General features: G+C 40.5%; 1 protein-coding gene across 3 annotated transcripts; it reads left to right on the top strand.

Annotated features, from left to right (window-relative positions):
* The first annotated feature begins 507 nt into the window (after positions 1-507).
* Positions 508-27,504, top strand: rem2 (RAS (RAD and GEM)-like GTP binding 2). Of its 3 annotated transcripts, none has more exons than XM_083541848.1 (7): positions 508-808; positions 2,797-3,121; positions 5,037-5,110; positions 15,656-15,833; positions 22,140-25,399; positions 25,536-26,988; positions 27,135-27,504. In XM_083541848.1, the coding sequence occupies exons 1-5, from the start codon at positions 797-799 to the stop codon at positions 22,454-22,456; spliced, it is 906 nt and encodes a 301-aa protein (XP_083397974.1). In that variant the 5' UTR covers positions 508-796; the 3' UTR covers positions 22,457-25,399; positions 25,536-26,988; positions 27,135-27,504. The 3 variants fall into 3 exon arrangements, with proteins under 3 accessions (XP_083397974.1, XP_083397975.1, XP_083397973.1); XM_083541849.1 differs by having other exon boundaries at positions 25,432-26,988; XM_083541847.1 differs by having other exon boundaries at positions 25,536-27,504.
* Positions 27,505-27,733: the final 229 nt, after the last annotated feature.

The following is a 27,733-nucleotide window of genomic DNA, read 5'->3' as shown; positions in this document are numbered from 1 at the left end:
AGCCTTGTTTAACATTTCTAGCCCAGAGTGTGTACAGAATGGTGCAAAAAACAAAAAACAAGAGAGTGGTAGTTCTGTAAGTAGTAGAGACTTCCATGGCTGGTTGTGGTATCACAAATACCCACTCTTTACATCAGTTTTGTGCAAAAAAAAGTCTAACCTGGCCTGATTAGATCAGTTATTTAATTCCTGCCAGACAAGAAAAGGAATCGAAAACTATATAATTTTAGAAATGTAAGGATATCAATCTATTATCAATCTTTTCTATGTTATATTATAATGCTTGTTGTCAGGGGTGCACAAACCTTAGATCATATTAACCTCAAATTCCTACTATTCTCATTCCAAACAATAGAATTCAGGGCATTTCGAAAAACCTATTCAGAATTTCAGTGTGTCAGGATTGCAGTGTGAACAGACACGGGGTGGGGGCGTGGTCATGATTTGTTTACCCCTCCCACTTTAAAGAGCAGGCAGGTGTATGGCCGCGGCAGAGGGGGGGAAATAGGCGGAGCCACCGAGCAGCCGCTTCAAAAGGCTTTCACGAGTGCGCGCACGGCGCGCCACCGGGCCAGGTGTAGTTGTAATCCGCAAGCGCTCGAGCCGCGCAGCATCAAAAACATCGCGCGCCGTACTGGTGTCTGGTGCATGCACGCGGAGGCACAAATGCGAGCAATATAACAAAGGGAAGAAAGAAAACACACGCACCAGGAGGATGCGCGCTGGCATGTCAGGTCGTGCATGGAGCTCGAGCTGGTGAAAGAGTGCCCCTGGGAGAACACACGAACAGACAACGATGTCGGAGCAGGTAAGACAAGCACCACACACACACACACACACACACACACACACAATCGGGTTTGCATTGAATACACACACCCTGAACCTCCATTCAGGAATAAATGCAATTGCACAAGACTCAAATCTCTGCAACATTTATGTAATTATAGATGTAGAGAAAAATGCACCATATCAAGGTATGCACACTTCCTTTAAAAAATGCATTTCATACCTCTCCATCATCATCATCATCATCATCATCATCATCATCATCATCAATTGCATGCTTTTGTGTTAGTTTTAGATTCCTATTCTATCTTTACAGGAATTCAAATCTTGATCTAATCAGCTAATCTTGATCTTCTCACCATGGTTGTACAAAGTGTTCATTTAAAGTACACTAGTCAACCCCAAAGCAGCCACGTTCATCTGGAGTGGTTTGGACACTTTCCTTTTGACAGCTCTCATCCACAAGGCAGTTGTTCTTCCAGCAAACCACTGGGTGTTTTTTTTTTTGTTTGTTTGTTTTGCACACCTTTTTTTTTTTCTTTTTTTTTTGTACCTAGTCTTAAGATCGTAGAAGAAAGCTGTTGAAAAAAGTTAGTGTATTGGGTGTAGGGTTGCTGAAAAGACTGGAAACTTTCCATGGGAATTAACAGATAGTAATGGGAATAAACTGGGAAAATACAAACTTGCAGGTTAGCCTATAAAAGAGAACTTAAATGTAGTTGGGGGGTCCCGGATCCAGGATAAACTCAATTAAAGCCACCAGATTGAATGCAATTAATTTCTACTCTTTTAATCAAGCAAATCTACCAAAATGTTCTTCCAGTCCCAAATGTTTATAGCTAGTCCCTTTGCAAACCCGATATGGGTGGCAGTGAATACTTGACATTTATGTCAGTCTATAGTTTATACACACTATACTCCAAGGACCACCCTAAAATCCTGGGGGCAGAGCTTTAGAAACCATGGGCTAAAGGTTTTAAAAATGTATTTCATATTTGTTAAACCTAAAAGGTCCCAACAAAGGAAGCAGTGGAGGTAGGAAAAGTGTACTGGTTTGTTAAATATTTTAGACGTACCTCCTGTGTAATCCTGTGGTCGGCATTTTTTGAACGTGGGCTAAAATCTTTAACGTACCCCAGGGTTAGAGGCCGAATTGCAGATTTGACAGAACAGATTGACTTTGTCTCAACATCCGCATTAGAATAGACTGAGATGAATTCATTAGTCGACTTTGTCTCAACATCCGCCTTAGAATAGACCGAGATGAATTCATTAGCCTATTACAATTTGTGTAATTGAGTTCATATTTGTGTGTGTGTTGTGTGGTGGTAGTTGATTGGCCTAACTCCGTTCTCAGCACACACAAACACAGCACCAGGGTTTGAATTATTGCTTAATATTAATGCCATGGGGTGACATCATTGCGCAGGACCTGATAGTTGTCCAAAGGTAAAAAAGAAAAAGGGCCAGTTGCTTACGGGGTCGCCTGGTTCATACATATAGATTTCTGCCTGCTGGAGCTTGTGTCCATCTTAAGGCACATGCAAGGTTTTGACCTACTTCCATGTAACGCACACAGCTCATCAAATCCCAACAAGGAGAGGGGGTCAGATCGATTTTTAGATTCTCGGGTTTGCCAGTCGCTAGCGAATTTCCTTGGAAACGAATATAGGAAATTGCCTGGTGAAGTTATGCAACTAAATCCAAAGCTTAAGGGGGTAAGATATCTGCCTGGAAGGTTGTGAGTTTGAATCAAGGCACTGCAAAAACTTGAGTAATACCACGGAGAGTTAAGCACCTTGTTTAGTGGCCCTAATGGTGGCGGTTTGGCTTGAACCCCCAACCTTCTGATCAGTAACCCAGAACCTTAACCACTGAGCACCATCTTTCACCCAACTGCTCAAGTGAATCAATGGTATAATTTTAGAAGTCACCTGTAGAAATGACCCCCACACTCCCTATGAATATATTGTTTCGCAAAAGCTTTGTTCTTGTGCTGTTCTTCAGGTATACGGCTTGACTTTATCCGCTGCACCCCCACTGCGCCGAGGGAGCACCCCACTCCCGATCAAGCACTTGCTAAGGCGGGAGGAAGCGGTCACTGAAGATTACGACTGGACGCCAGGGCTTGATGAGCCTTCCGCTCCATCACTCGGCACCAGCGATGCTCAGGACACGCCGCTTCTTCTTAAGGCCCCAGAGCAGAAGTACCACGGGCCTCTGCGAATCGTCCTCTTGGGGCAGAACGGAGTGGGCAAATCGTCTCTGGCCCTCTCTCTGGCCGGTCTATCAGACAGATCGCTTTCAGTAGACTCGGAAACGCAAGCAAGCGGTAAAAAAACTACCTTCCTCGGTCCTTTGGTCCTTCTACCCAGCTTGTTGTTAGCTTCAGTGTTTGTTCTTCCAAATTTCAAATTGTCCCCTGCAATTTACTCAATAGGAGCTTCACTTAGATGGGAAGTTAATCATAAATATATAGGTACAGCACCTATGAAGGTCGAAAGGTGCACTATTTATAAGCAGCTTGACCAGATTCTTGGGAATAGTGATTGCTTATCTTGACCAATGATCTTTTTGGCCATTCTTTTACCCCTGCCAATTGGCTAATACCAACCATACATGAGCCATCCCCAATTTTCTACCACAAAGTTGGAACCACACAATTGTATAGGAGGACTTTGGATGCACTAGCTTAAAATTTTCTTCTCACTTGAACTAGGAGACCCAAACCTGTTCTAGCATGACAATCTCGAACTCCTGTGCACAAAGCCAGTTCCATGAAGATATGGTTTGCATAGGTTGGATTGGAAGATCTTGATTAGCCTGCTCTAAAGCTGTGACCTCAGACCTATTGAAGACCTTTGGAATGAATTGGAACATTGACTGCACCCCAAACTTCCTTAGCCTGTACTTGAATTTACTAACACCCTTGTAGCTGAATGAGCACAAATCTCCACAAAATCAAGTGGAACCTCTTTCCAGAGGAGTGGATATTCTTTTAAGAGCAAACAGGGACTAAATTTGAAACATCATACAATCATACAACAATTTATATATATATTATATGAATGAGTATATATTTGTGATTTGGTTCCTCAAACAAGACTAACGACAGTCCGTAAACATTACATTTTACGTTCAATTCATTCGCTTGGTTGTTTCTTGATTTCGAACCAAACCCCACAGCTGTTGTACGCGTTAACGCACACACACACACACACACACACACACACACACACACACGTGCAACGGAAATAGAAAAATGAGGCAGGGAAACGATCTCAAAAGCCAGCGGCATTCCTCTAATCACGGAGTCTTTCATCCGTCTCATTCGTTTAACCAGGTTAGAGATTTTGTTTTTCGAAATGGCAGCTGAATTAATTATTTTTTGGGGAAAAATAAATTGTTGGTAAATCCATTCTAATACGTTTCTGTTACAATTGCTATGTTGGATGCAAAACGAAGCAACACGCACAAATTTTGTTCAACATCCCATTCCACATTTAGTCCCCATTTACCGTTCAAATCTCCACTTTTCTGCGAAAATGTTTTATCAGATTTTGGTGTGTCCTTGTGGAGATTTGAGATATTTCATTTAGACACAAGGGTGTTAGTAAAGTCAGGTGCTGATGTAGGTCAGGTCAGAAGGCCTGGGGTGCACTCGATGTTCAAATTCATCCAAAAGCTTTTGGGGTTGAGTTCAGAGCTCTATAGCACGAGATCTTCCACTCCAACCCACGTAAAGGAGCAGGTTTGAATCTCCTAGTCCCAGTGAAGGGAAAATTTCAAGCGACCACATCCAAAGACGTCCTATACAATTGTGTGCCTCAAACTTTGTTGTAACAGTTTATTTATTTATATATGTATTTGCTGATATAGTTTATATTTTTCAATAAAAAAAATTTTTTTATCAACTGGTAAAAAAAAAATTCAGAAAAATAAAGAACTTTTTAAAACGTTCATAATCATTTTGTGTATAATTTAATGATTAATTATTTTTTTTATTTACACTTTACATGGCATAAAATTTCAATAATTATTTAGTTTTTACTTTTTTCAAACTCATTGTAACTAGAAATGGATAAAATATCAATTTTAATGTAGTTGATTAGGGGTGAATAGGTAAAATAAATAAACAATAAAATATTAATAACTTTTTTTATGTAATTAGCTATGGTTACACAAGATTTATTTATGAATTTATTTTTAAATTGCCATAAAATGTTTTATTTATTTATTTATTATAGATGAGGGATATCTTCGACGGGTGACTATAGATGATGAGGATAGCTCAATCTTGGTGTATGACAACTGGAAGCAGGTGAGTCATACACACTGCTTTACACTAATATTGGCACCCTTGGTAGATATGAGCAAAGGATTTGAATTAATAGCGCTGATAAATATATACGGGTCACAATTATTGGCGTCCTTTAAGTCAATATATTGCTTACCTCTGTTTGCCAAAAGCGCTGCTTCGAATCTTCTTCCGTGATATAATGCAAAAGATATTTCAATAGATCTGCATTCTGAGCATACCAAATCTCTTTAGATCCTCCAAATTTTGAAGTTCCCACTGTTTTCTATTTTCTATTCTATGGCGTTCAGGTCATCATTGTCTGGCTGGACGGTCTAGGAGATCTAAACCTGTCCCCTGTGCACAAAGTATCCTCCACGAAGATATATGTATACAGTAATTGAATTAGTTTTTGTATATTTTATTGTTTATTTGATAGCATTTAAAAACTTTCTTTCGGCTTCTCCCATTAGGGGTCGCCACAGCGGATCATCCGCATGTTTAATTTGGCACATGTTTTTACGCTGGATGCCCTTCCTAACGCAACCCTCCCCATTTATCCGGGCTTGGGACCGGCACTAAGGCTTGTGCAACCCTAATGGCTGGGGTCGGTTCCCTTGACCGGGGATCGAACCTGGCCCGCAGCGGTGAGAGCGCCACATCCTAACCACTAGCATTTATAGCTCTTAAATCATTAGGAGATATGCGTAGTCAGTAACGAAAACAGTAACAGCTTACGAACAAATTCACGGTCGTTCGGAACGGAACTCGTTCGTAAAGTGGGGAGCGTCTGTACCTCTTGTGGTCGGGCATCCACAAACTTTTATCCAGAAAAAAACCCTTATTACGCTCTGTTTTGTGTATTACACCGACGCTGCTTGCGTTGCGCTCATTGACACATGTTTATTCAACGCCGCCACTCCAATATTCATGTGGAGCAGACAGACCAAATGGCATGTGCGAGGGAATAGCAAACACAGATGCCAAAAGACTCTCAAGCAGATACTTTGAAATGTTTCACACCAGTTTGTCCCCAAAACAAAAAGGTTTTTAAGTTAGAAATGTTTCTTTTGTAATGCAAAGCCTACTGTTCACTTTATCCCCAGGCTTTTCTTTTTCTCCTTTTTTTAAAACGAACTTTTCTTTTCCGCATCTAATTTAGTTCCACTTTTGTTACAGAAAAAGCCGAGAGCCATTACTTTTTTTACATAACTTTATTTATTTATTTATTTATTTTTTTTTGTGTCTATGCGTAATCAGTAAGGATCCTACACAAGCCAAAGACAACTAATTACATCCTGACTGACTGAACAACAAGAGTCCTGCCTTTCATGGTTTAAAAGGTTGCGAACAATCCTGTGTCGAGGCGGCCGTGTTAATCAAAACCTTCACTTTCGCATAATTGTGTAACGATCACGATCGTTTTCCCAAACACAGGTGTTTGCCTATACATCTGGTACTGTTTAGTCTACATAAACCTTTTGTTACTCTCCATATTGATTTGTCATTGTCCAAACTGAAATTAAATCTCGGAGATGTTTAGTAGATCCAACGCGATCCAGCCTTGTAACTAAAAAAAATTGCCTTGCTGAAGGAGCTTCCATAGAAAACGAATCCACACGTTCTGACCAATCACAATCAAGAACTCAACAACATTGTGGTATTAATGCAAATAATGCTTCGGTTTCAACATGGTTGATCGTAGTGTCTTTTATGTAGGCCATGGATCAGAAAATGCTGTGTTTTTTTTTTTTTTTCTGTGTTGCCTCTAGAGCAGATGAGGCCACGTTTTAAACCGAATACCCACGAGCTGACGGATGAGGCCATAAATAATTGCTGTCTTAGCAGCGTATTAAGGAATAACCTCATTACCTGAACCTGTGTTTCTAAAAAAAAAAAAAAAAAAAAACACATTGCTAAGCTGTGGTAATTAATTATTTGTGTAGAACTCTCAGCTTTGTCTTTTGAGCATGGGGCAGCATGAAACCTACCCCAATGGGCCTCTATTAACGGTTTGTTTACGCTTAAATATTCGGTTTTAATCGGTTCGTGTTTTTGCTTTCAGCTCCTTTGCTTTTTTGGGGGGAATGTATGTGTTGTAAATGTGCTTGGGAATTCTTAAAAAAAAAAAAAAAGCTGTGTTCCCAAAAATAAAAATCAGAACCAGAAGTTTTGAGAAAATAGTCCTGAAGACACTTCAGAAATGTGTTTCCTGATACAGGAGATTCCTTCGAAAATAGTAAAATTAATGTCTTAAAAGAAAACTGAATCATATCAATATTCATTGTGCCAAAGTTTCTAAATAGTCAAATTTTTTTACTTTATTTTTTATTTTTACTAGTACAGTCTGGAAACCTATGTAGCAATGATATTTTGTTCCAAGATCTTCATAACACAAAGCAGTCTATTAGCTGAACATTCGGATGTTTGAGTGTCCTCGCTAACGTAAGTCGTGTTTGGACCAACAGAGGTTTTGGGGGCGGAGCTTTGTGTACATGAGTGGAAATTGGGCCAGGCTCAATAAGTAAAAAAATTTATTCACCATGCCGATTAGCTAATTCACCTTTAACATAAAGAAATGTGTATTGTTTTAGCTTGTAAAATTGCAAACATGACAGTACAGTCTTTGTCCAATGCATTTTTTATTGTTTGAAAATGATGGAAAAATGGAAACCTTTTTCGCTCAAAATTTGTAATTAAAATTGCCTTTAATTATAGTTTCAAACCATCTTTTTTTCATACCAATTTATTTGCATACAATCATAAAGCATATATCCAGGTTGGGAGAGGGTCCCTGGTGGTCTAGTGGTTAGGATGCGGCGCTCTCACCGCTGCGGCCCGGGTTTGATCCACGGTCAGGGAACCAACTCCAGCCACTCTTAGTGCCGGTTCCGAACCTGGATAAATGGGAAGAGTTGCGTTAGGAATGGCATCCAGTGTAAAAATATGTGCCAAATCAAAACATGCGCATGATCCGCTGTGGCGACCCCTAATGGGAGAAGCCGAAAGAAAGTTTATTCAGGTTGGGAACATGTCATTTTCAATTCCATTTCAAATAACCTCAAATGACTTGCGTTAGGTCTATACATATAAAAAGAGTAAATATATTGACAGTTTCTTGCCATCTTTTTTTTACTTTGAGTTATTCGGGTTTGTATTTTGAGTTTAAATTCGGATTTTTCCATCAGTAGATTGGATGAGGGAAATCCACTTCCATCCAGGAAATCTGTACTTTTTTTTGGAGCCACATATAAAACATGGTATAGAATAATGCCATCATCTGACTACATGAGAAGCCTACACATTCATTCTAACTATAGATTTAAGTGCAATGTTGACTCAAGCACACAGTCCAATTACTTTTAGATTGAACTGTGTTATGCAAATCCTGATTGCTTAAAGCAGCCTTAATAAGCATGCACCCAGTGCGTCCTGTCATCACGTTCACGGAGTTCATTTTGTTTCCAGTGACTCGGAACGCAAACTGATTAGGGACCCTGATTTGTTTCTTTGTTGATGACCTTACTGAAGTGTTTGGTTAACCGACAGCCATCCGAATCCACTATAATCGGCGTACGTATGCAGGAAAGCACGCGCAAAATCGGCCGTCACGCTATGCCTAATACACGAGCACTCGTGCACATGCAGATGTTTGCATCGCACTCTCGCATGCATACGCCACATGCTAAATGCACTTGTGCTTCTACACGCAAACCCCCAAATGTGCGCACACTGCCTGGAGTAGACTTTGCTTTGGGTCTCCTGGAGGCTTGAAAGGAGCCTGACAGCAGGTAGAAGGTAGCAGTGGAATGGTTTTAATAAGTCATCCAGGTTTCCAAAAATAGACAGCGTGTCCTTACACGTGTTAGAGAGCAGTCCCGTCCCTGCTGTCAGCCAGTGGTACTGGGCTAACGAATTCACTCTATTATTCAGAAGCAGCCTGGGTGCGGAAACCGAACTCCAAGCGGATAACTGCTGCACCTTACCCAGGAATTGTCCCAAAAATGGCAGATTTGCTAGAGGTGTAAAGGGAAAGATTCATTTTGGACATTAAGTGGGTCAGAAATTTTTTTTTATAAAAATACCCCTTAATATTTGGAACATTTGGTTTTTAGATACACTTGGGTTAATACATTTAATTATTATTACATACAAGACCCAGACAATGTCTTTCCTTTAAGTATAACCATATTGGAAGCCATATAGCAAGCAAAGAACGTTGTTTGGGCTATGTTTGAATTTTCTTCTATTTCTCTTCATTCATTGTTCTTTTTTTGTAACTTGTCTTCATGGTTGTCATGTCTTTTTGCCACCTTATTACCCCGTTCACTTTTTCAAAAGAGACTGTCAACGGGTTACTAGCTAACATTGTCTTTGCACAGTTTACTTTTAGTGCAATTGTATTCGTATAGCGCTTTTACCAGTGAACTTTGTCCCAGAGCCACTTTATATTTTGACGCCATTTTAACTTTATAGATTAGTTTCAGGTTATTATTAACGAACAAGCCAGTGGCACCAACGGCAAGGCAAAACTCCTTGAGATTTTATGAGGCAGAATCCTTGTCCTTATTCGGTTGACACCGAAACTCCATTCATTATAATTACATCATTGTCGAGGTTATACTTGTGTGCAGAACTGTTGATTCATTTGTAGCCCTAAGACATTAATTCCAGTCTAAATCCATCTTCATACTTCTTGGGTCTAACCTTCTGTTCATCTGGAGCCATCCACCTCAGTAGTAATCTGTTTCTGACTGAAAAACTACACTCAGGAAGATCTCAGGGGTTATGTTACATGTGAAGCTCGAATAGCTTGCTGTATTTTATGACCCAAATATATAATAAACCTTGTACAATACTGTAGATTAACAAGCTAAATGTATGATATGTCCATGTCTGCTTTGACTGAAACCGAAAACCAGACGTAACTGTATGCAGAAAGTGGTGTGTAGCCACAACATTGTGCTTTGTTTACCACTCTAAACTCAGCCCAGACAAAACGATGACTACGCAGTAAAAGGACAGGTGTTTGAGAAGTGTGTGTGTGTGTGTGTGTGTGTGTGTGTGTGTGTGTGTGTGTGTGTGTGTGTGTGTGTGTGTGTGTGTGTACATTGCTCTAAAAACATTGCGTTGTAAAACTGCCACACTATGTTGCTGACATTGCGTTTCATTTTCGCATCTTGTCATTGTAAGGAAATGCCAGTGTTTCAAATATTTGTACTAAAGTTCCATAGAAACGAATGGAAAGATTTGGCAACAGAGTGGAACGTGACGGGAACCAATTTGCTTGACGTATACTTACAATTACATTCACGCCATTTAGCAGTTGCCCTCGGCCAGAGCGACGTCCGAAAGTGCTTCTAGTTTTTAGCATTGAATCGATCTACACTGGTTCGCTTGATTTACAGACTTAAGACAAATCAGCCTACAACCCTATAGAGTTTTTTTTTTTTTTTTTAAAGACAAAGCAGACCTGGACAAGTGTTAGTGTTTCGGGTGGCTTGAAGATAGCCATTGACTCAGCTGTTCTGACATCTAGGGGAAGTTTATTCCACCACTTTGCTGCCAGAACAGAGAAGAGCCTAATGGTATATTAACCTTACCCTGAGAGAAGGTGGTACCAGTCGAGTAGTGCTGGAGGATCTCCGGCAGTGTGGTGCAGTGCGAGGAGTAATAAGGTCTATGAGGTAAGAGGGTGCTGGTCCATTTTTGGACTTGTAGGCAAGAATCAGTGTTTTGAATCTGATGGGTGCAGCTACCGGAAGCCAGTAATGGGGAGTAGCAGCAGTGGGGTGGTGTGGGAGAACTTGGACTGGTTGAAAACCAGTCTTGCAGCTGCATTTTGGATCATTTGCAGTGGGCGAATAGCGTTTAGAGGAACACCTGCCAGCAGAGAGCTTGCAGTAGTCCAGTTGCGAAATGACAAGAGACTGAACAAGCACCTGAGCAGCCTGTGTGGACAGAGATCCAAGGTGAATCCTTTTGACACAAATTTATACTTTATGGACATGCGTTAGGACACCTGACTTTGCTTCCAGTAGTTAGTGGTTCTTTAGCATTAGCATAGCATTTTACTTCTTCCTTGAACTAGGAGACCTAAACGTGTTCCAGAACGGCAATGCCTCTATGTGTCTCCAGCTTCAGCTGTCTCCCATAAAAATAGGGTTTACATGGGTTTGAGTGGAAGATCTTGAGTGGCCTTCTATAGAGCTCAGACCTCTACTATTGAACTGAATGAATGCCTTAAACGATTTAAGTCACACTTGCTAATGAACTGTACTTAAATTTTGAAATAGAAATAGGTAGTATTAGTCTGGATTAGTTTGTAATAGACATTGGACATTTCTTACAAACCACTGCAAGTTTCCCATTAGCCACTGCACCCGGTGACCTGATTTTAGCAGATAATTAGCATATAGTGCTGTACACTTCATCTCTCCTTCATTTTCCATCTTGACTTATGCTGAGGTTGAAGTTTTTGTTCATGCATGTTTAAAATAAATACCTGCACTTATATCCACTTCCTCTTTGACTGTTAGCTAGCCAAAGACCATCAACCTTTTCCATCTGTGTCTGGGACCTGAAGGTGAACACCACACTTGAATTTAGGAAATGAGAGGAAATCCCTAAGACAACCTCTCTCTTATACCACAGTGCACAAATATTTCCTGATTCTGACCGACACTGATTAGCAAGAAACAGTTTATTTAGCATGATATCAATAAATCTCTCGGTTGTTACGCTTCAGTGGACGTCCGAGCACTAGCCACAGCCGTGCACTTCGTTTCCGAAAGATGAATTGTGCGCGACTGAGTGGTGGCGTGTATTTCTTTTTGTTTATGGCTCCTCGTTTGTGAATCGTAGTGGGTTGTCGATCTCCGAACGCTTTAACACCCTGTCAGTGCGAGAAAAACGGAGGTGCTCTTAAAATGTCAGCGTGGTTTTCCGCGTCTCGTTTTTGTTTGGCTAGAATTAAAGTGTTGTATGTTGGCAGAGACGTGTGTTTTACGCTTGGACAGGGGTGTTTTATTTTGTGGGTGTGCGCACAAGCGTGGCTTGGAAAGAGTGTTTAGCGAGTTCCGCGTTAAAGATTCATGACTCCCTTGTAATGCATCAGCAACTTTTAAGAACATTGTGTGCGTGTGTGAGATACCCTGGTGTCCATAACAGAATTAAGGAGGTATAAAGCAGTGCAGTAAAGAGCTCTACTTTTCATTTTTTTCACACTCAAAGAAATTCTTATAAGAAAAGAACCACCAAAACAACACAAAAAAAAAAAAATCAATAAAGCATAATTAATGCACAGGCTCATCAAAAATACAGAGTGAGCATCCAACTCGTTTGCTTCCTGTTTGTTGTTTAAGATTTCAGGCTCCTTCCTAAAGCCAAAGTTTGACAACTCCGCAAAGGGAAGTATTATTGCGCCTGGGTTTTCATCCTGACACAACTTCTGGAAAAGGGTGGGGCTTAACAGCACTTTACTCTTATTGGTTAGTGAGAGTTGAAGGAAGTAAAGACTTCGTTGGTGCAAACTTTGGAGAACTTTCACTACAAACTTTCTAGAGAACGGCATCCAAAATTTTCCTAAAACTACTGCCAGGTTGAGGAGCTGTCGATCCAAATCTCCCTAGCAAATGAGACTAACTTGCTGTTTAGCCCCGCCTAGCCTGCGAGAGGTTCGTGCCAGGATTGGGGAGATCTTAAGTCACACAACGCCTTAATTTGCTCAGTTTTCTATGGTTTGGCTCTTGACCATTTACCACAACCTTTATCCTGAATTCGCTGATGGCGGTTTGTAAGTTGGAAAGGTTTCACAGCACATATATGTGAGAATATGTCTTGCGATTCATGCGCTTCATCCCAAATACAAATCCAGAATCCGTGTACACGGCGGTGGGATACTTACCAGAATCAAAAAGCGACTCCCTCTTCCCTTTCGGATTTTTAGTTTCTGTCCTACTTTTTTATGCCTTATGTGCTTCGTCTTGAAGAAGTAATTGCCGTTGCAAATGGTTCGGAGACCTAGCAAAGCTGCACGCCAGTTTAGATTAGCCCTCCTGGCTATCGATCGTTACACTCGTAGCCTATCGCATGGAAAATCTATGCACTGTGTAATTGCAATAAAAAGGTTCAGGCGTACAAGATGAAAATGAACTTAGGGTCGCAACTAATTGATTCGAGCTGCTATTGTTTACTTGGCGCGACCGACTCCTTTTGAAGCATCAAGATTAGCAAGAGATAAGGGGCCTGGCTTGCTAATTTTGCCAGAAGGGAAAGAGGACATTGTAGGTGTTTAAGTAACAAGGAAGGATGCAACTGAATTAAATGGAAGCGTGGCATTGATTTACAGAACCGTTTTTACCCGATTATAAGCAGATGTCTAATTAAAGGAGGAGTTTGAATGATTACATTTGAGTTTAAGAATTATTTTAAGTCTGGGCCTCTTAAAGTAGGGATGGTAAGTTTAAAAAAATTAATTGTGTCCATTGGAAACATGATTTTGAATATGATTTATCCATATATAAATATTAGTAGATGCGCTACACTTTTATTATTTAGAAAGTGACCATTAATTTCTGAGAGTCGCAGAGAATACAGATTAACATGGTGGAGGTAGAGCTGTGTCTTTCTGGAGACCGAACAGGTCTTTTTTCTTCCTTTTTTTTTGCACTACAAAGGCCTGTTTGTGAAGGGGCCATGCGTTAGAAGTCGAAAGGCAGTTGTTCTTTGAACCAAAGAAATAAACTCTGTACCATGTTCAATTGCAGAGCATCATATTTATTCACATTGTGTTGGATTGAAATTTAATGTATGCCATCGTTGGCTATGCATAGAGATAGCGAATTCCTCCTCAGGGCTTTTCCCCCCTCTGGCTTGTTTATTTGGGCTTTAAATCTACATCCGGATTTCTGTATAGCGGCTTTGTGTGCGTTTGAGAACACAATACTACAGCAATCAAGTTAAATATGAATTGGTGTTTCTAATCTTATGCCCAGGAAAAGGGAATTTATTATTATTATTTTTTTGTGAAATGCCTGTGATTACAGAGTGCATTAAGCAATGTTTCAGTGTTTATGCGCAAATATTACAAGACGCTGAGCTTTATTTGAATGTGTGCTCATTTTCCAAAGCTGTGACTGTATTTATGACTCTCCAAAGCTAAGATTTTGTGTGTGTGTGTGTGTGTGTGTGTGTGTGTGTGTGTGTGTGTGTGTGTGTGTGTGTGTGTGTGTGTGTGTGTGTGTGTGTGTGTACATGAGCAGGCGGACACTGACAGATGGCAAGAGCAGCCATAAACCAGTGCAAGGCCCTTAGCGGTTGTGTGAGTGTATAAATCCATCTCGTGATGAAAAGACCTTTTATTTTTGTCAGGCTTTCCCCAGAGATTGCCCATCTTTCCTCACACTATCGACCCCACCCCTGCCGCTTGCCCTTTACAAACCATCTCAGGAAAGAGGCGCAATCGTCATCGTCATCTGGCCCATCCTTGTCCATCCAGGATTAAACGCTATGGCTTGGCTATTTGTGTGTGTGTGTGCCCTCAGTTTCCTCCTTTTCAACTCCCCTTTCTACCAAAATGGATTCAGGCCTGTAAATCATCTCAAAGGCCTTATATGAGGGGATGTGCCTGTTTTTCACAGGGGCCTCTCTTGAGTATTTGGACTTCACCTGAAACAAACTAAAGAAAATGACACTGACCTTGTCTGGTGCTCGCCACCCCCCTTGCACCTCTTTCTCTTTTAGCTTTTCGTCTGTCTGCAGGATTACTAACATTGGAGGAAACAATAAAATAAAGAAGCGCCGTATTTCTACCTCAGAGTTTGACGGATGTGATTGGAGGGGGGGGGGGGGAGCAGGTGCACTCGTTCTATTTCACTCTGCCTGTCTGAGTTACAGCTTGCCAAAGGAAGGATTGAGGGATTTGAGCAGTGGGGCGATGATAGAACACACCTGAGCTCAGCATCCATCTGGGGGGAACTCTGACGAGAATAAGAAAAGCTTCTTCTGCTTTTCCAGAGTTGCACATTGTTTTTTTCGGGATATTAAGGCTCTACATTATATGGACAACATTTGCAGCTATATGTGGTCCAAACTGTTACCAAAAACCTGAAGGTTATTTTAAGGGCAAATGGGAACACGTTGTTGAATGGGATGTTCACAAACCGCATACAAACTTAGTCATGTGTCCACAGACATTTTCTTTGTAACTTTTGACACAAATGGAGTTCCATAGAATAGGTGGTTTCTATTACATTAATGGCATTTGGTAGACACCGTTATCAATTACATTATCTCAATCATACAACTGAGCAGCTGTGGGGTTGAAGGCCTTGCTCAGGGTCCCAGGAGTGGCAGCGTTGTGTGGCTGGGATTTGAACTCACCACCTTCGGACCCAAAGTCCGGTGCCTTAACCGCTGAACTACCACCTCCCTCCCACTTTTCCACGTTTTTTATTTCAGGTATTACTACAACGTATATAATTATATAGAAAAATTTTCAGGCTGCACTCGATTCAGAGTTGTCGTATTCCTGACTAACCCCCTGGTTCTCTTTGTGTGATCTATCAGGACCTCTCGGCGCTCCAGTGCGAGGTGTGCTTACTGGTGTTCTCGATGACGGATCGCCGTAGTTTCCACCGCGTGTCGCAACTGCGCTTGCTGCTGAAAGAGAGCCACCCCAACACTCCCATCATCCTCGTGGGCAACAAGAGTGACCTGGTGCGCTCTCGTGAGATCAGCACAGAGGGTAAAGACCGAGGCGGGCACTTTAAATTATTCAACAGGCACCTAGTTAATTAGTAATAAGCAGTGTCGACATAAGCGCTTTGGAATCCTTGAATCTGATTGGTGTTAGTACGGTCACCTGATTCGTTCCATCTTGCGTTCACCGTACCGGCCTGACTGCACATCGATTTTGTTTGCGTTGTTTCAATTGAATAATTTAGGACACGTAATACCATGCGGTACATCTTCCGTCTGCTCCGACGGTCCGTTTTAGTTCAATTTGATGTGTATGGCGCTTTTAAAAATGGACATTGTTCCAAAGTAGCTTTACAGATAGAAAGAAATTGCAAATTTACAATCTAAATGTATAAATCAGTCCCTATACGTTCGTCCCAATGAGAGAGAGAAAGACTCCATGGGATGAGGAAGAAACCTTCAGAGGAACCAGACTCTAAAGGTGTCATCTGGGGGACACCGAATGTCCCTTCGTTATGAAAGAGTTAAAGAGGCTTTTTACTTGTCACATTTTACAATTCCTTCTTCGCGTATCCCAGCGATTTTAGAAAGCTGAGGTCAGCCATGATGCAGTGCAAAGGGTCAAGGGTCTTGCTCAAGGGCCCCAAGAATAGCAGCGTGTCAGTGCTGGGGTTTGAAACTTCAACCTTTCGATCAGTAACCCAGAGCCTTAACCACTGTGTGACCATGCCCCTAAGGTTTTCACATACCTTACCTGTCAGGAAGTTGGAATCAGAGCCCTGGACTGCGCTTTTGTTCTCTGATGCACACTTCAATGCAAAACTGTTCATGGCAACTGCAGCCCTGAGCCACCAAAGCACATTAATCACAGTCCAAATCCATCTTCATGGTTCTTAATCTTCCAAAAAAAAACTCATGGATCTTCTTGTGGAGAACATTGTCAGCTGTACTTGGTGCTCTCAAATCAAAGGGAACTCTATTCGGTGGAAGGGCGTCATGATAAATCAAGGAAAGAAGAAAGATACTGGTAACCCTGGCGCATGTTTAACTCCCCAAAGATTCTCTCCGTTCTCTGAATTTTCTCCTTTTTAAGAGAAACTCAATAAAACGCAAAAGAATCCATATCCCTAGACCGTCGTAAAAACTCGATTGGCAGCGTTTCAATGCATGCGGAAAACACGTTTTTAACGCTGTGCTACGAATCGTATTATCGTATAGAGTGAGTAAAAGTAGTGACACTGCGCTAACTTTAGTTCTTTTTTTTTTTTTTTAATACCTCTTTCATTGTTGTGTATGTCTGCAAGTTTGATGATAATAATAATAAATATCCATAAATAACAACGTGACTCTGCGCTCAAAATGCGAGGCGGAGACGAACCAAACTCGCAATCCGCCACTTAATACGAATACATTTTTATGTTTCGCACGTAAAAGGTGTTGCATTCGGTGCACCTGTGTATACGTATACAAGTCAAATTGTCTTTTAGCTTAGCCAGCGTATTGTCATGGATATCAAATTTCTTGAGACGGTTATGAATCGTTTGTATATAATAAACAATCAGAAATAAAGCAACAACCAACTTTTTTTCGCACCCGAATCAACTAAACCGCAAATATGCCGTTTTTAAAATCTGCCTGACGTGCTTCTTCTTTAAGCCTCATCTGGCCCAATCATGCGAATTCCGCAACATGCCACATTGTCCAAACGTTAGCATTTGGCTTTCCAGTCCTCTGAGTGCGCAGAAGAGAGACCTGAGGGAGCTGTGAACAGTTCCATGTTTGATTGCACCTGATTCCATCGCCTCGATAATTGACTGAATGAGGTACACAGATCCCCCTGGGAGCAAGAACGGGAATCACTGTCCCATTTTAACGCCCATGTACTTAGTAAACCATGTCCAGCTCAAGGTCTTCTGAGGACACCGCAACAGTACACCGTAAGAAGATATAAGTAGGTCTGCATCCTGCCGATTGCAGTCTGTAGCAAGTGCTGGAGTATAATAAATGATGAGATATTGATATTTATTAATAAATATAAGGTAGTGGTCGGGAGGGAGAGCTCGTTAATAGTGACATTGCTGGAATATAGGACCCTTCTGATCATGAGCACTTCCTTTCCTTGTCTAAATTGTTTGCTTCTTAGGTTTCTGGTCTGGATCTAATTATGCTCCCGATGTTGTAAAAAAAAAAATTTGAATTTAGAATTTGTTGAATATATATCAGGGATGATGAGATGCATAGTTTTTTTTATAATTATAATTTTATAATTTATTTATATATAATTATTAAAGGATACGCCATATTAAAAATATTTAGACTGGGACCAATCGCTTGTGACCAATATTTTATATGTAGATCGATTTCTCCTTACTCCTCGTCACATAGAATACAGATCAACATGGCAGAGGTAGAGCTTCAGCTTCCTGGAGACAGAACAGGAAAAGAACGTCTGTTTTTGTTTACATTTTTTTTTTTTATTTTTTTTTTTTTTTAGCTAATTCAAATGTATGTTAATGCATCATATGTATACACACTATATTGCCAAAAGTATTGGGTCGCCCGACTATCCCGGCCATGTGGTTCAAAAAACCGAAGGCCCACAGTTGTAGAAGATGTACTCCATGAAGATATTCTCTGTATGGGTTAAAGTGGAAGATCTCCTGCTTCAGAGCTAAACCCTTTCGAACACTTTTGGGATGAATGTAAACGCTGACTGCACTCCAGGCCTCCTCACCTCACCTACATCGGTACCCGAGTTTACTTTACCCCCTGGTGTCTGAACGAGCACATATCTCCACTTCAATATCTAGTGGAACTTTTACAAAGAAGAGTGGAGGGAATCATAAGAGCAAATCGGAACTAAATGTAGAATGTGATGCTCAAAAAGAACATTCTTATGACTAGGTGACCCAATACTTTTGGCAATATAGTGTGTGAGATGTATATAGATATATATTATAGGAGTTAGAGATTAGTAAAGGAAGGAAGACCCTATTTGTTTCTTCTTCTTCACTAATACTATAACGTGGATATTTTTAGACTCCGTCTTCATGCTCCAAGGCGCGCTTTTTTTTTTCTTCTTCTTCTTCTTTTATCGAACTTTGAGCGCATATTTGGCTCCCGACCGAGATACGGTCGTAAATTAGAAAACGATTGGTTCCTCTCTCCGCTGTGTTGGAGGGAAGATACCGTTTAGCAATATAAGCCCATCTTTACTCACCGTGTCACATGCCGTCTTCATTTCAGCACGATCACGGACTCTGCTCCTCTTTCTGTAAATCTTCTCTTCTCATTCGGGTGGGTTTATGGGAATATGACAATTTTATGATGGCTATCTTTTTTCTTTTCTTTTTTTTTTTTTCCTATTCACTCTCATGTCTGTCTCTCTGTGTCTACTTGTCATTTAGCAGATGTGCCAAGTCAAAGACCAATTTTTCCCTCACGCGCGCGCGCGCACACACACACACACACACACACACACGCGCATATAAATACTGTATAATGACAAAAGTATAAGTGCAGCCAGATGTGCTTCTTCACAAACTTTTACCACGAAGGCACATAATTGTATAGGATGTTCTTTTCTTTTCTCTTCTCTTCTCTTCTCTTCTCTTCTCTTCTCTTCTCTTCTCTTCTCTTCTCTTCTCTTCTCTTCTCATTTTTTCCTCTCGTCTCTTCTCTTCTAATTTTTTCCTCTCGTCTCTACTTTTTTCTCCCTTTCTCTTCTCTTTTCTTCTTTTTCTCCCCGTCTCTTCTCTTCTTTTCTCTTCTCGTTTTGTCACCTCTCTTCTCTTCTCCTAACTTTTTTCCTCTCGTCTCTTCTTTTTTCTCCCTTTCTCTTCTCTTTTCTTCTTTTTCTCCCCGTCTCTTCTCTTCTTCTTTTCTCTTCTCGTCTTGTCACCTCTCTCTTCTCTTCTTTTATTTTCTCCCCTTTTCTTTTCTTCTCTCCTCTTCTAATTTTTTCCTCTCGTCTCTTCTTTTTACTTCCTTTCTCTTTTCTGTTCTCCTTCTTTTCTTTTCTTCTTTTTTCTCCCTTTCTCCTCCCGTTTCTTTTTTTTTCTCAACTTCTTGTCTCTTTTCTTCTTTCTTCTTTTTTTTTCTCTTTTCTTTTTTCAAAATTTTTCCTCTCATCTCTTCTTTTTTTCTCCCCGTCTCTTCTTTTTTTCTCTCTCCTTTTTTCCTTTCTTCTCTTTTTTTTCCACTCCTCTTCTCTTCTCTTCTCTTCTCTTCTCATCTTGTCACCTCTCTTCTCTTACTCTCTTCTCTTCTTTTATTTTTTCTCTCGTCTTGTCTCTTCTATTCACTCCCTCTCTTCTCTTCTCTGCTCTTCTAACTTTTTTTCTCTTTCTACTGTTCTCTTTTCTTTTTTTTTTTCTCCCCTTCTCTTCTCTCCCCTTCTCTTCTCTTCTCTTCTCTTCTCTTCTCTTCTCTTCTCTTCTCTTCTCTTCTCTTCTCTTCTCTTCTCTTCTCTTCGTTCCCCTGCAATGCAGACTTTCACTACCACACTGTGAATTGAACTGAAACTCCTCCCACAAATGTTATAGGTTTAAAACACATTTTTGGAGCCCTGTTGTAATAAATTTGGTGGTAGTCCAGTTTGAGAATTTTAAAGCGCTTATGGTCTAATATTTTTTTGAATATTTCTAGTCCGACCTTACAAGCTAGATGCTTTAGAGCCTTAGAGTAAGTACTACATACGGAAACGAAGTTATTTGAGTATTTAAAGCATTCAAAAGCCTATTAAAATTTTTTTTTAAAGTTTCATCTCCTGCAGAAACGGACACTTGTGCCCAGTCTATTTTGCATTACAGCTCATTTAACCAGGCCCATAAACGGGCCTCGATTCCGAAATCGGTTCCCTTATCACGCAAAGTGGCGGACCCCTCTCTATGTGTAGCAGTAGCTCATGACAGAAGCTAATACGGGGTGTGGTTTTTTTTTTTCCCCCATCTTCTCTGGCTTGCTCAATCTAGATCTATATCCGGATTCCTGCGAAGCTACTTTGTGACAGAGCTATTTAAATAAAAATGGATCATGAAAATTGTGGCCTGTCTGACGAAGTACTAAGGACTTGGGGATGAGAAATTATTAAAGCCTTCGAGCTAAGAGGAGTGTCAAAGTTAATATTCATCAAAGCAATCTCTTTTTCTCTCTCTCTCTTTTTCAGGCGCACTCTCAATAACCGAACGGAACGCATGCGTTAATATGAAATTCATGAGAAAAATTGGCGGATGGAATATTCAGCCCAGCTATCTTAATTATTTTCTTGAAGAAAATACAAGCCTTTCCCGAAGCACAATGGCATTTCAGAGTGAAAGGTTCCTGTAGGCTTTTATTCATTCCGAACTGCTACTTTTTATTAGGAACCCAGTATTGAATAGGACCCCCTTTTGCTTTTCATCATGGAGTCTGAAAGTTGTCGAATCCAAAACTTGGATTCCTTTTGAGATTTAACAGGAGTTAATGTCGGTACAAATGCATAATATAACCTTGGTATAAGGTACAACCTTTCGTATCGACAATTTCATATACTGTAGCTAGACTTGATCGGTTGTTCCCAAGAGTTACCTCCCCCCAATCCCCAATTCATAGATGCCATTCAGAAGAAATTCATCTTTCTGAATTTTCATTTGCTCATTGTTAGCAAACGATTGTCAAAATGTTCAGTCGTGTTAATAGTGCATGGTTTCAGTATTTTCTGGTGTGAACTACAGTTTGGATTTGAAATGCTGCACAAGGCAAGGTTGGGGCTATGGATTTACTTTTCAGACACAAGGGTTCATCAGGGGAGAAGGCAGTTTTCCAGTTTTACCTCAGCAAACCTGTCCCCACTGTAGCCAGTGGTGATCTTTATAGTGACCTCTTCAAATGGATTTATTTCCCACACCATTACACCCCTATTACCAGCCTGAAATGTTGACAAGGCAGATTGGGGCCATGGATTTATTCTGTTGACCCCAAGGAGAAAGTTTTCCAATCTTGTATCCACTTTTCCTGCCTTGACCCTGGTATTTTCTTCTGCTTTTGAAGCAAATCCATCCAATGGTTTTAAGTGATGTGCATGCTTTTCTTCTCACCACAGTTGTACAGATCATTTGAGGATGAGGATGGGCTCAAGTCTGGTTCCTCCCAAGGTTTCATCTCATGGCTATTTTCCTTACCACCATTGCCTCTGCTTTGTTCATTAGATTAAACTGATAGTTTAAGGGATCTTTGAGGCAGATAAGAAGATCCTCCGAATCCAGATTTAGTAGATCGGACCAAACAAAACACTAAGATAATATATCAACTTTGAGAACGAAGCTATAGACAAATTTACTGATTTCTTGCTTCCTTGTGCTTTTTTTTCTAGAAGCCCATTCCCACGCCATGATGTTCGACTGCGTCTTCCTGGAGCTCTCGGTCTCGCTGGATCACGGCACTAACGAGCTCCTGGATACGGCGGTCAGGGCCGCCCGGGGCCACAGCCTAGGACCTGGCTGGACCGAAGGATCCCCCGGAGGCGGTCGTCGTGAAAGCCTTACCAGCAAGGCCAAACGTTTTCTGTCAGGGCTGGTGCCGCGCTCACATCATGGCCGCGAGCGTATCCGCGAGCAGGAGCGCCATAGAGGCAGCCGAATGCTGCGGCAGAAATCGCGCTCCTGCCATGACCTCAGTGCGCTGCTGTAGAGGGGAAGGATTCGTAACTGTAGACAGTGCATAGGACTTGTCAGGTTAAATCCAGAAAAAGCTGTTATAATGTTTTGTTTTGGCATTTGTTATATGTGGCGGTCTGGGAAAAAAAAAAAAAAAAAAAGTCTGTATTCTGAAAAACCAAAGTTTTTAATTCTGCTTGTAATATATATTATTATATTAGGACACGACTTTTTCCAGCCATATGTAATTATTCACCGAACTGTTTCCACAAAGTTCGAGAAACACAATTGTACGTATAAAACATCTTTATAATGTGGTAGCGTGAAATATTCCCTTCAATCTTTCCCCTCACTGGGAGTCTCAAACCTGTTCCAGCATGACCGTGTCTCCAAGCCAGCTCAATAAAGGTATCTACATGGCTTGGAGTGAGTGGAAGATCTTGAGTGGCCTTCTATTAAGCTCTAACCTCAAGCCCTTTGAATGCCTTTGAGATCCTCACCTCAACTATTTCACTACCTGACTATATTAAACCCCCCTTGTGGCTGAATGACCACAAATCTCCACAAACGCACTCCAAAATTTGGTGGAACATCCTTCCTGAAGAGTGGGAGGGTAGTATAAGAGCAAATGGGGACTCAATTTGGAATGGGATGTTCACAAAGCACATCAATCTTAAGGTCAGTTGTCCATTGTCCACAAACATTTGTGCATAGATTCTACAGTTATCAGAAACCCCAACCCTGCCTGATAAAAAGGCAACAGAAATGATTTTTTTATTTATCTCAGGTGATGAGAAATGTAGACGATGGCAATAAATAAAGCGAGAACTTATTCCTGGTTGCAAATTTAGTCCTTAGCTCATAGATCAGGCTATAACCGTAGAAGTACGTATGCACGATGTCTGTCAGTCGGCTTAGACCAGAAGCTTTAAACGCTTTAAAATGAATTTTTCCCTATTTCCAATTTTACGAGGCTTTTCGAAGGCTACACCTTCGAGACGTGCGCAAACAAACCGTCGGAAAGAAAAAATATCAAGGAGTTTCCCAGGCTGCCACACCAATATATATGTATATAACAACAGACTTCCAGGGTGTTTTGAAGTTTATTATTAATATTTTGTTCGTTTCATAAATCATTACTCGAAACGAAGAATCTCCTTAACGTGCATTTACGAGCAGTTGTAGCGTAGCTTGTCGAAAACCTTTATGCTAAAAGAAACAAAACGAAGCTGGAAATGCGATAGTTTTTAGTGCATGGACGTAGATTTTTTTCATATAGCCCACCCCGCCCTAAATGGACCCTAACAGTCTTCGAAATAGAATTTAAAAACTGTGCCCGTAAGAATGTAGGGCATTATAGGGGAACACTTTTTTTCTTCTTCTTCTTCTTCTTCGCGTTGTATATATTTATCTATAAAAATCTTAGGAATTTTGCATTCCCTTTAATATTCGGGAGAATGTTATTCTTATTATTCTTGAATGAACTGGCGGTACACTGCCACCAAAAAAAAAAAATATATATAGATCAACGTAAGCAATACGATTTGGCACGTGAGGTGGTGGAAATACTTTCTCGACAATTTTCACTTTAGTCTTTCAGCCACTAACTTTTGCACTAAACGAAAAAAAAACGAAAAAAAAAAATGAATGGACAGCACAGGCCGACAGACAAATCTCTGTGAGAAACATTTTATCATTATTTTTTTTCTACACACACTCTCACTCTGTTCACTTTACCTCCAAGACCAACGCTTGCACTTAAAACCACGTTCCACACAGACATGGATTATAGCCATGCTCCGAGAGTAACAAACTCGTAACAAATCCAAAACAGGCAAGGAAATATCCAGAATTGTCTCCGTGTGTCTTTTGTCTGGTTACATATACAGTAAGGAAGCAATACTACGGAAGTCCGACGTCTTTACGTACAGTCTTACCCTGCGTTTTCCAATCCTGTTCTGGGAACGTTTGGATGTCTGTTGAGGCGAGTTCAAAAGAAACGTCAGGATTTACTTGAGGAGAGTTCCTCGTATTCAGAGTCGGGTTATGCGCTTAGTCTGGGTGTCCTATTTAGACCAGTGATGGACAGAAACAAAGTAAATGTAATTTGTTACTGTACTTAAGTAGCTTTTTTTTTGCATAACAGTTCTTTACTGAAGTATTTCCATTTGACTTAAACTTCACTACATTTCAAAGTCAAATCTCGTACTTTTTACTACAATCAGTCAATCCTTTTTATTAATGAGTCACTGGTCAAACACACAGCAAGCCACCAATCAGGGTCGAGCGCGCACTCGAACTAGCCACAACTTCACATGATTTGTTGTTTGTTTTTTTGGGGGGCTCATGATAACGTTAACAGATATTAATCAGTGTTAACATCATTCTATTAATAGATCGGTGTGCTAAAAGTAACAGTGTCTTAACATAAATAGTTGATTAAATATATTAAAAAACGTCTTGTGACAACAATGCTAATAGGAAGATTATAGCCATTTGAGGGCAAATACTTTTGTACTTTTACCCAAGTGAAAGTTCAAAGGGAGCACATACAGTGCATCTCTATTTTAATTCGAGTACACGGTTTGTGTACTTCGTCTACAAAAATCTCCTGGATCTACTGGATGTAGAGATTCTTTGAATAGATAATAGATAATAGATCCTATTACTAGCATCCAGGCCCCCAACTTAAACACAAGCTCTTGTCTTTGAACCAAAAAAAAAAAAAAAAAAAAAAAAAACTTAGACTAGGCATAAACTCAACGGGGAGTTCTATACTAACCACATAGAAAATTGTGTCGTGTAGTTCCCATAGATTGTATAGCTACATAAACGTTAATATGTTTAATAACGTATGTGAAATAAAGACAAAAAATGGCCAACTTCGTTTGCAGCACATATACGGTAAATATTTCGAATGAAAAGTTCACGTGTACTTTGTTTTGCAGTATGTATAAAGCACATATTGCAAAGCCAGGTTTACACGTACGGTATATTTCGCAAGCTCAGGTTCACGTGTACCCTGTTTGCAGTGCGTATACGGTATATTTCGCAAGCTCAGGTTCACGTGTACCCTGTTTGCAGTGCGTATACGGTACATTTCGCAAGCTCAGGTTCACGTGTACCCTGTTTGCAGTGGGTATACGGTACACATTCCAAGCCGAGGTTCACGTGTACCCTGCTTGCAGTGCGTATACGGTACATATTCCAAGCAGAGGTTCATGTGTACTTCGTTTGCAATGCCCATGCCCATTGCAGCATTGGATTTTTAGGGGGAATGGCTAATGGTTCACACACGGTTTGTGGTTAAAATGAACACGTATTACCATAATCTTTTTAGCAATTCCATAACTTACATACACGTGAACCTTCCGCATACAGTCTGCAAATGTAGTAGGTGTGAACCAAACTTTCAATACGTACAGCTTATACGGAAAATGCGTGAACCTAACGAGAGTAAACGCCACAAAACACTGTTGAAATGCAGGGTTTGGTATGTAATCTTTAACCACGTTTATTTAATCAGTAAGCCACAGTGTTGTATGATTCACTTTCGAAGGAGGCAATCAACAGGGGTCATCAATTGGTGGCCGACGGTCTGGATTTACCGACAGCAAAGTATTTTAGGCTAAAAGATGGTTTTCGTTGGGAGTGATGAGGATGGACAGGATTCAAAACGAATTTATTAGAGGAAGCGCATGTAGGGCGTTTTGGAGACAAGATAAGGGAGGATTTAGATGGTTTGGACATGTGCGGAGGAGGGACATGGGGTATATCGGTAGGAGAATGCTGAGGATGGAGCCGACAGAAAGGAGGAAAAGAGGAGGACCAAGTAGGAGGTTTATGGATGTGGTGAGGGAAGACATGCAGGTAGTTGGGTTGAAAGAGGCAGATGTAGAGGACGGGGGGTATGGAGACGGATGATCCGCTGTGGCGGAGAAGCCGAAACAAGAAGAAAGTATTTTAGGCTACATCCACAATAAACTGGATACATTTGAAAAACGGTGATTACGTCTAAAAACGCTTCGCGTCCACACTTTCATTTTCAATCGTTTCCCAAAAGTTGCCAAAACGTAATCCGTTATTGGTCCGTTTCCACCTGCCGTTTATTTAATTTCTGGCTCGTTGAAATGTCGCAGTGACTAAAAATGCATCAGCGAGAGCGCATTTTCAAAAAGCTCTGTTTTCGTTGAACGAAAACACATCTCGGTGTGAACGGAAGGCTGTATCCAATTTATCTTTATCTAGCTTTATCCAATCATGTCTGATTTCTAACAGGTAAAAAAAAAAAGAAAAGCTACTCGGACCACAGTCTGGATGTTTAGGCTGGATTAGGCAAGGAATGAGTTTTGACATGCGTTCATTGAAATTTCGTTTGATCTCATTAGCAACAAAGGTCAAAGATGAAAACAGAATGTTAGACAATGAAGCATTTAATTTTCTGCTTTGAATTCAAAATAGAGTTGAAAATTGATACGATAAAGAACCAAAATCAAAACACAACCATTTTAAATTGTCCATATATATATAGGTCCATGTATATATGTCCAAAGACTAACTATAATAGTCAAGTCAAGTTTATTTGTATAGCGCGTTTCACAACAGACATTGTCTCAAAACAGCATCACAGAAAATTCTGAACTGCAACACTGTCTTGTTGAACACACTATTGAAAAACCTTAAGTTCACCCAAGGTGAACTTATAATAATAGTTATATACTATATATTTATGTAACTCTATCGTTACATAACTTTAACTAAATACCCTGGCTTTAGAGAGATAAATAGCAAACCATTTATGGCATTTCATTTGAATGTTTTGTCCTTACATTTCAGCTCATCCCTTTTTCTACATGTTCGTACTTGAATCAGAGCTCGGAGAGCACCATTGTGGGGGCTGGCCACACACGCTTATGCAACACCAAACAAACGTTCTGGAAACGTTGCTCTGAAGTCAACATCGCAATGTCATTTCATTGTCAGCTCATGCATTATTCACTGTCGATGAACGTAGTGGATGGTGTTTTTTTTTTTTTTTGGGGGGGGGACAAAAAGGGGACAATAAAGATCATTTGTACTCCTTCTTTTCTTGTTCTGGCTTGTCTGATTTTGTCTGAAATTACTTATTATTTACGTGCGAATGTTTGGCCCGCTACGCTTTGCTACTGTAGCGTTACTGGTGTTGAAGCATGTGTATAAAAGCGACTGTTGAATTGTGGGCAAACACTGGACCATGCAGTCCAAAGGGCAGATGGTTGGGACATGAGGTGATGGAGGAGGAGGAGAATGACTGATGATGGTTGCTTGGTAA

This window comes from Silurus aristotelis, assembly GCF_946808225.1.
Source record: "Silurus aristotelis genome assembly, chromosome: 5".
Classification (NCBI taxonomy): Eukaryota; Metazoa; Chordata; class Actinopteri; order Siluriformes; family Siluridae; genus Silurus; species Silurus aristotelis.
This window is presented reverse-complemented; position numbering and strand designations above follow the sequence as displayed.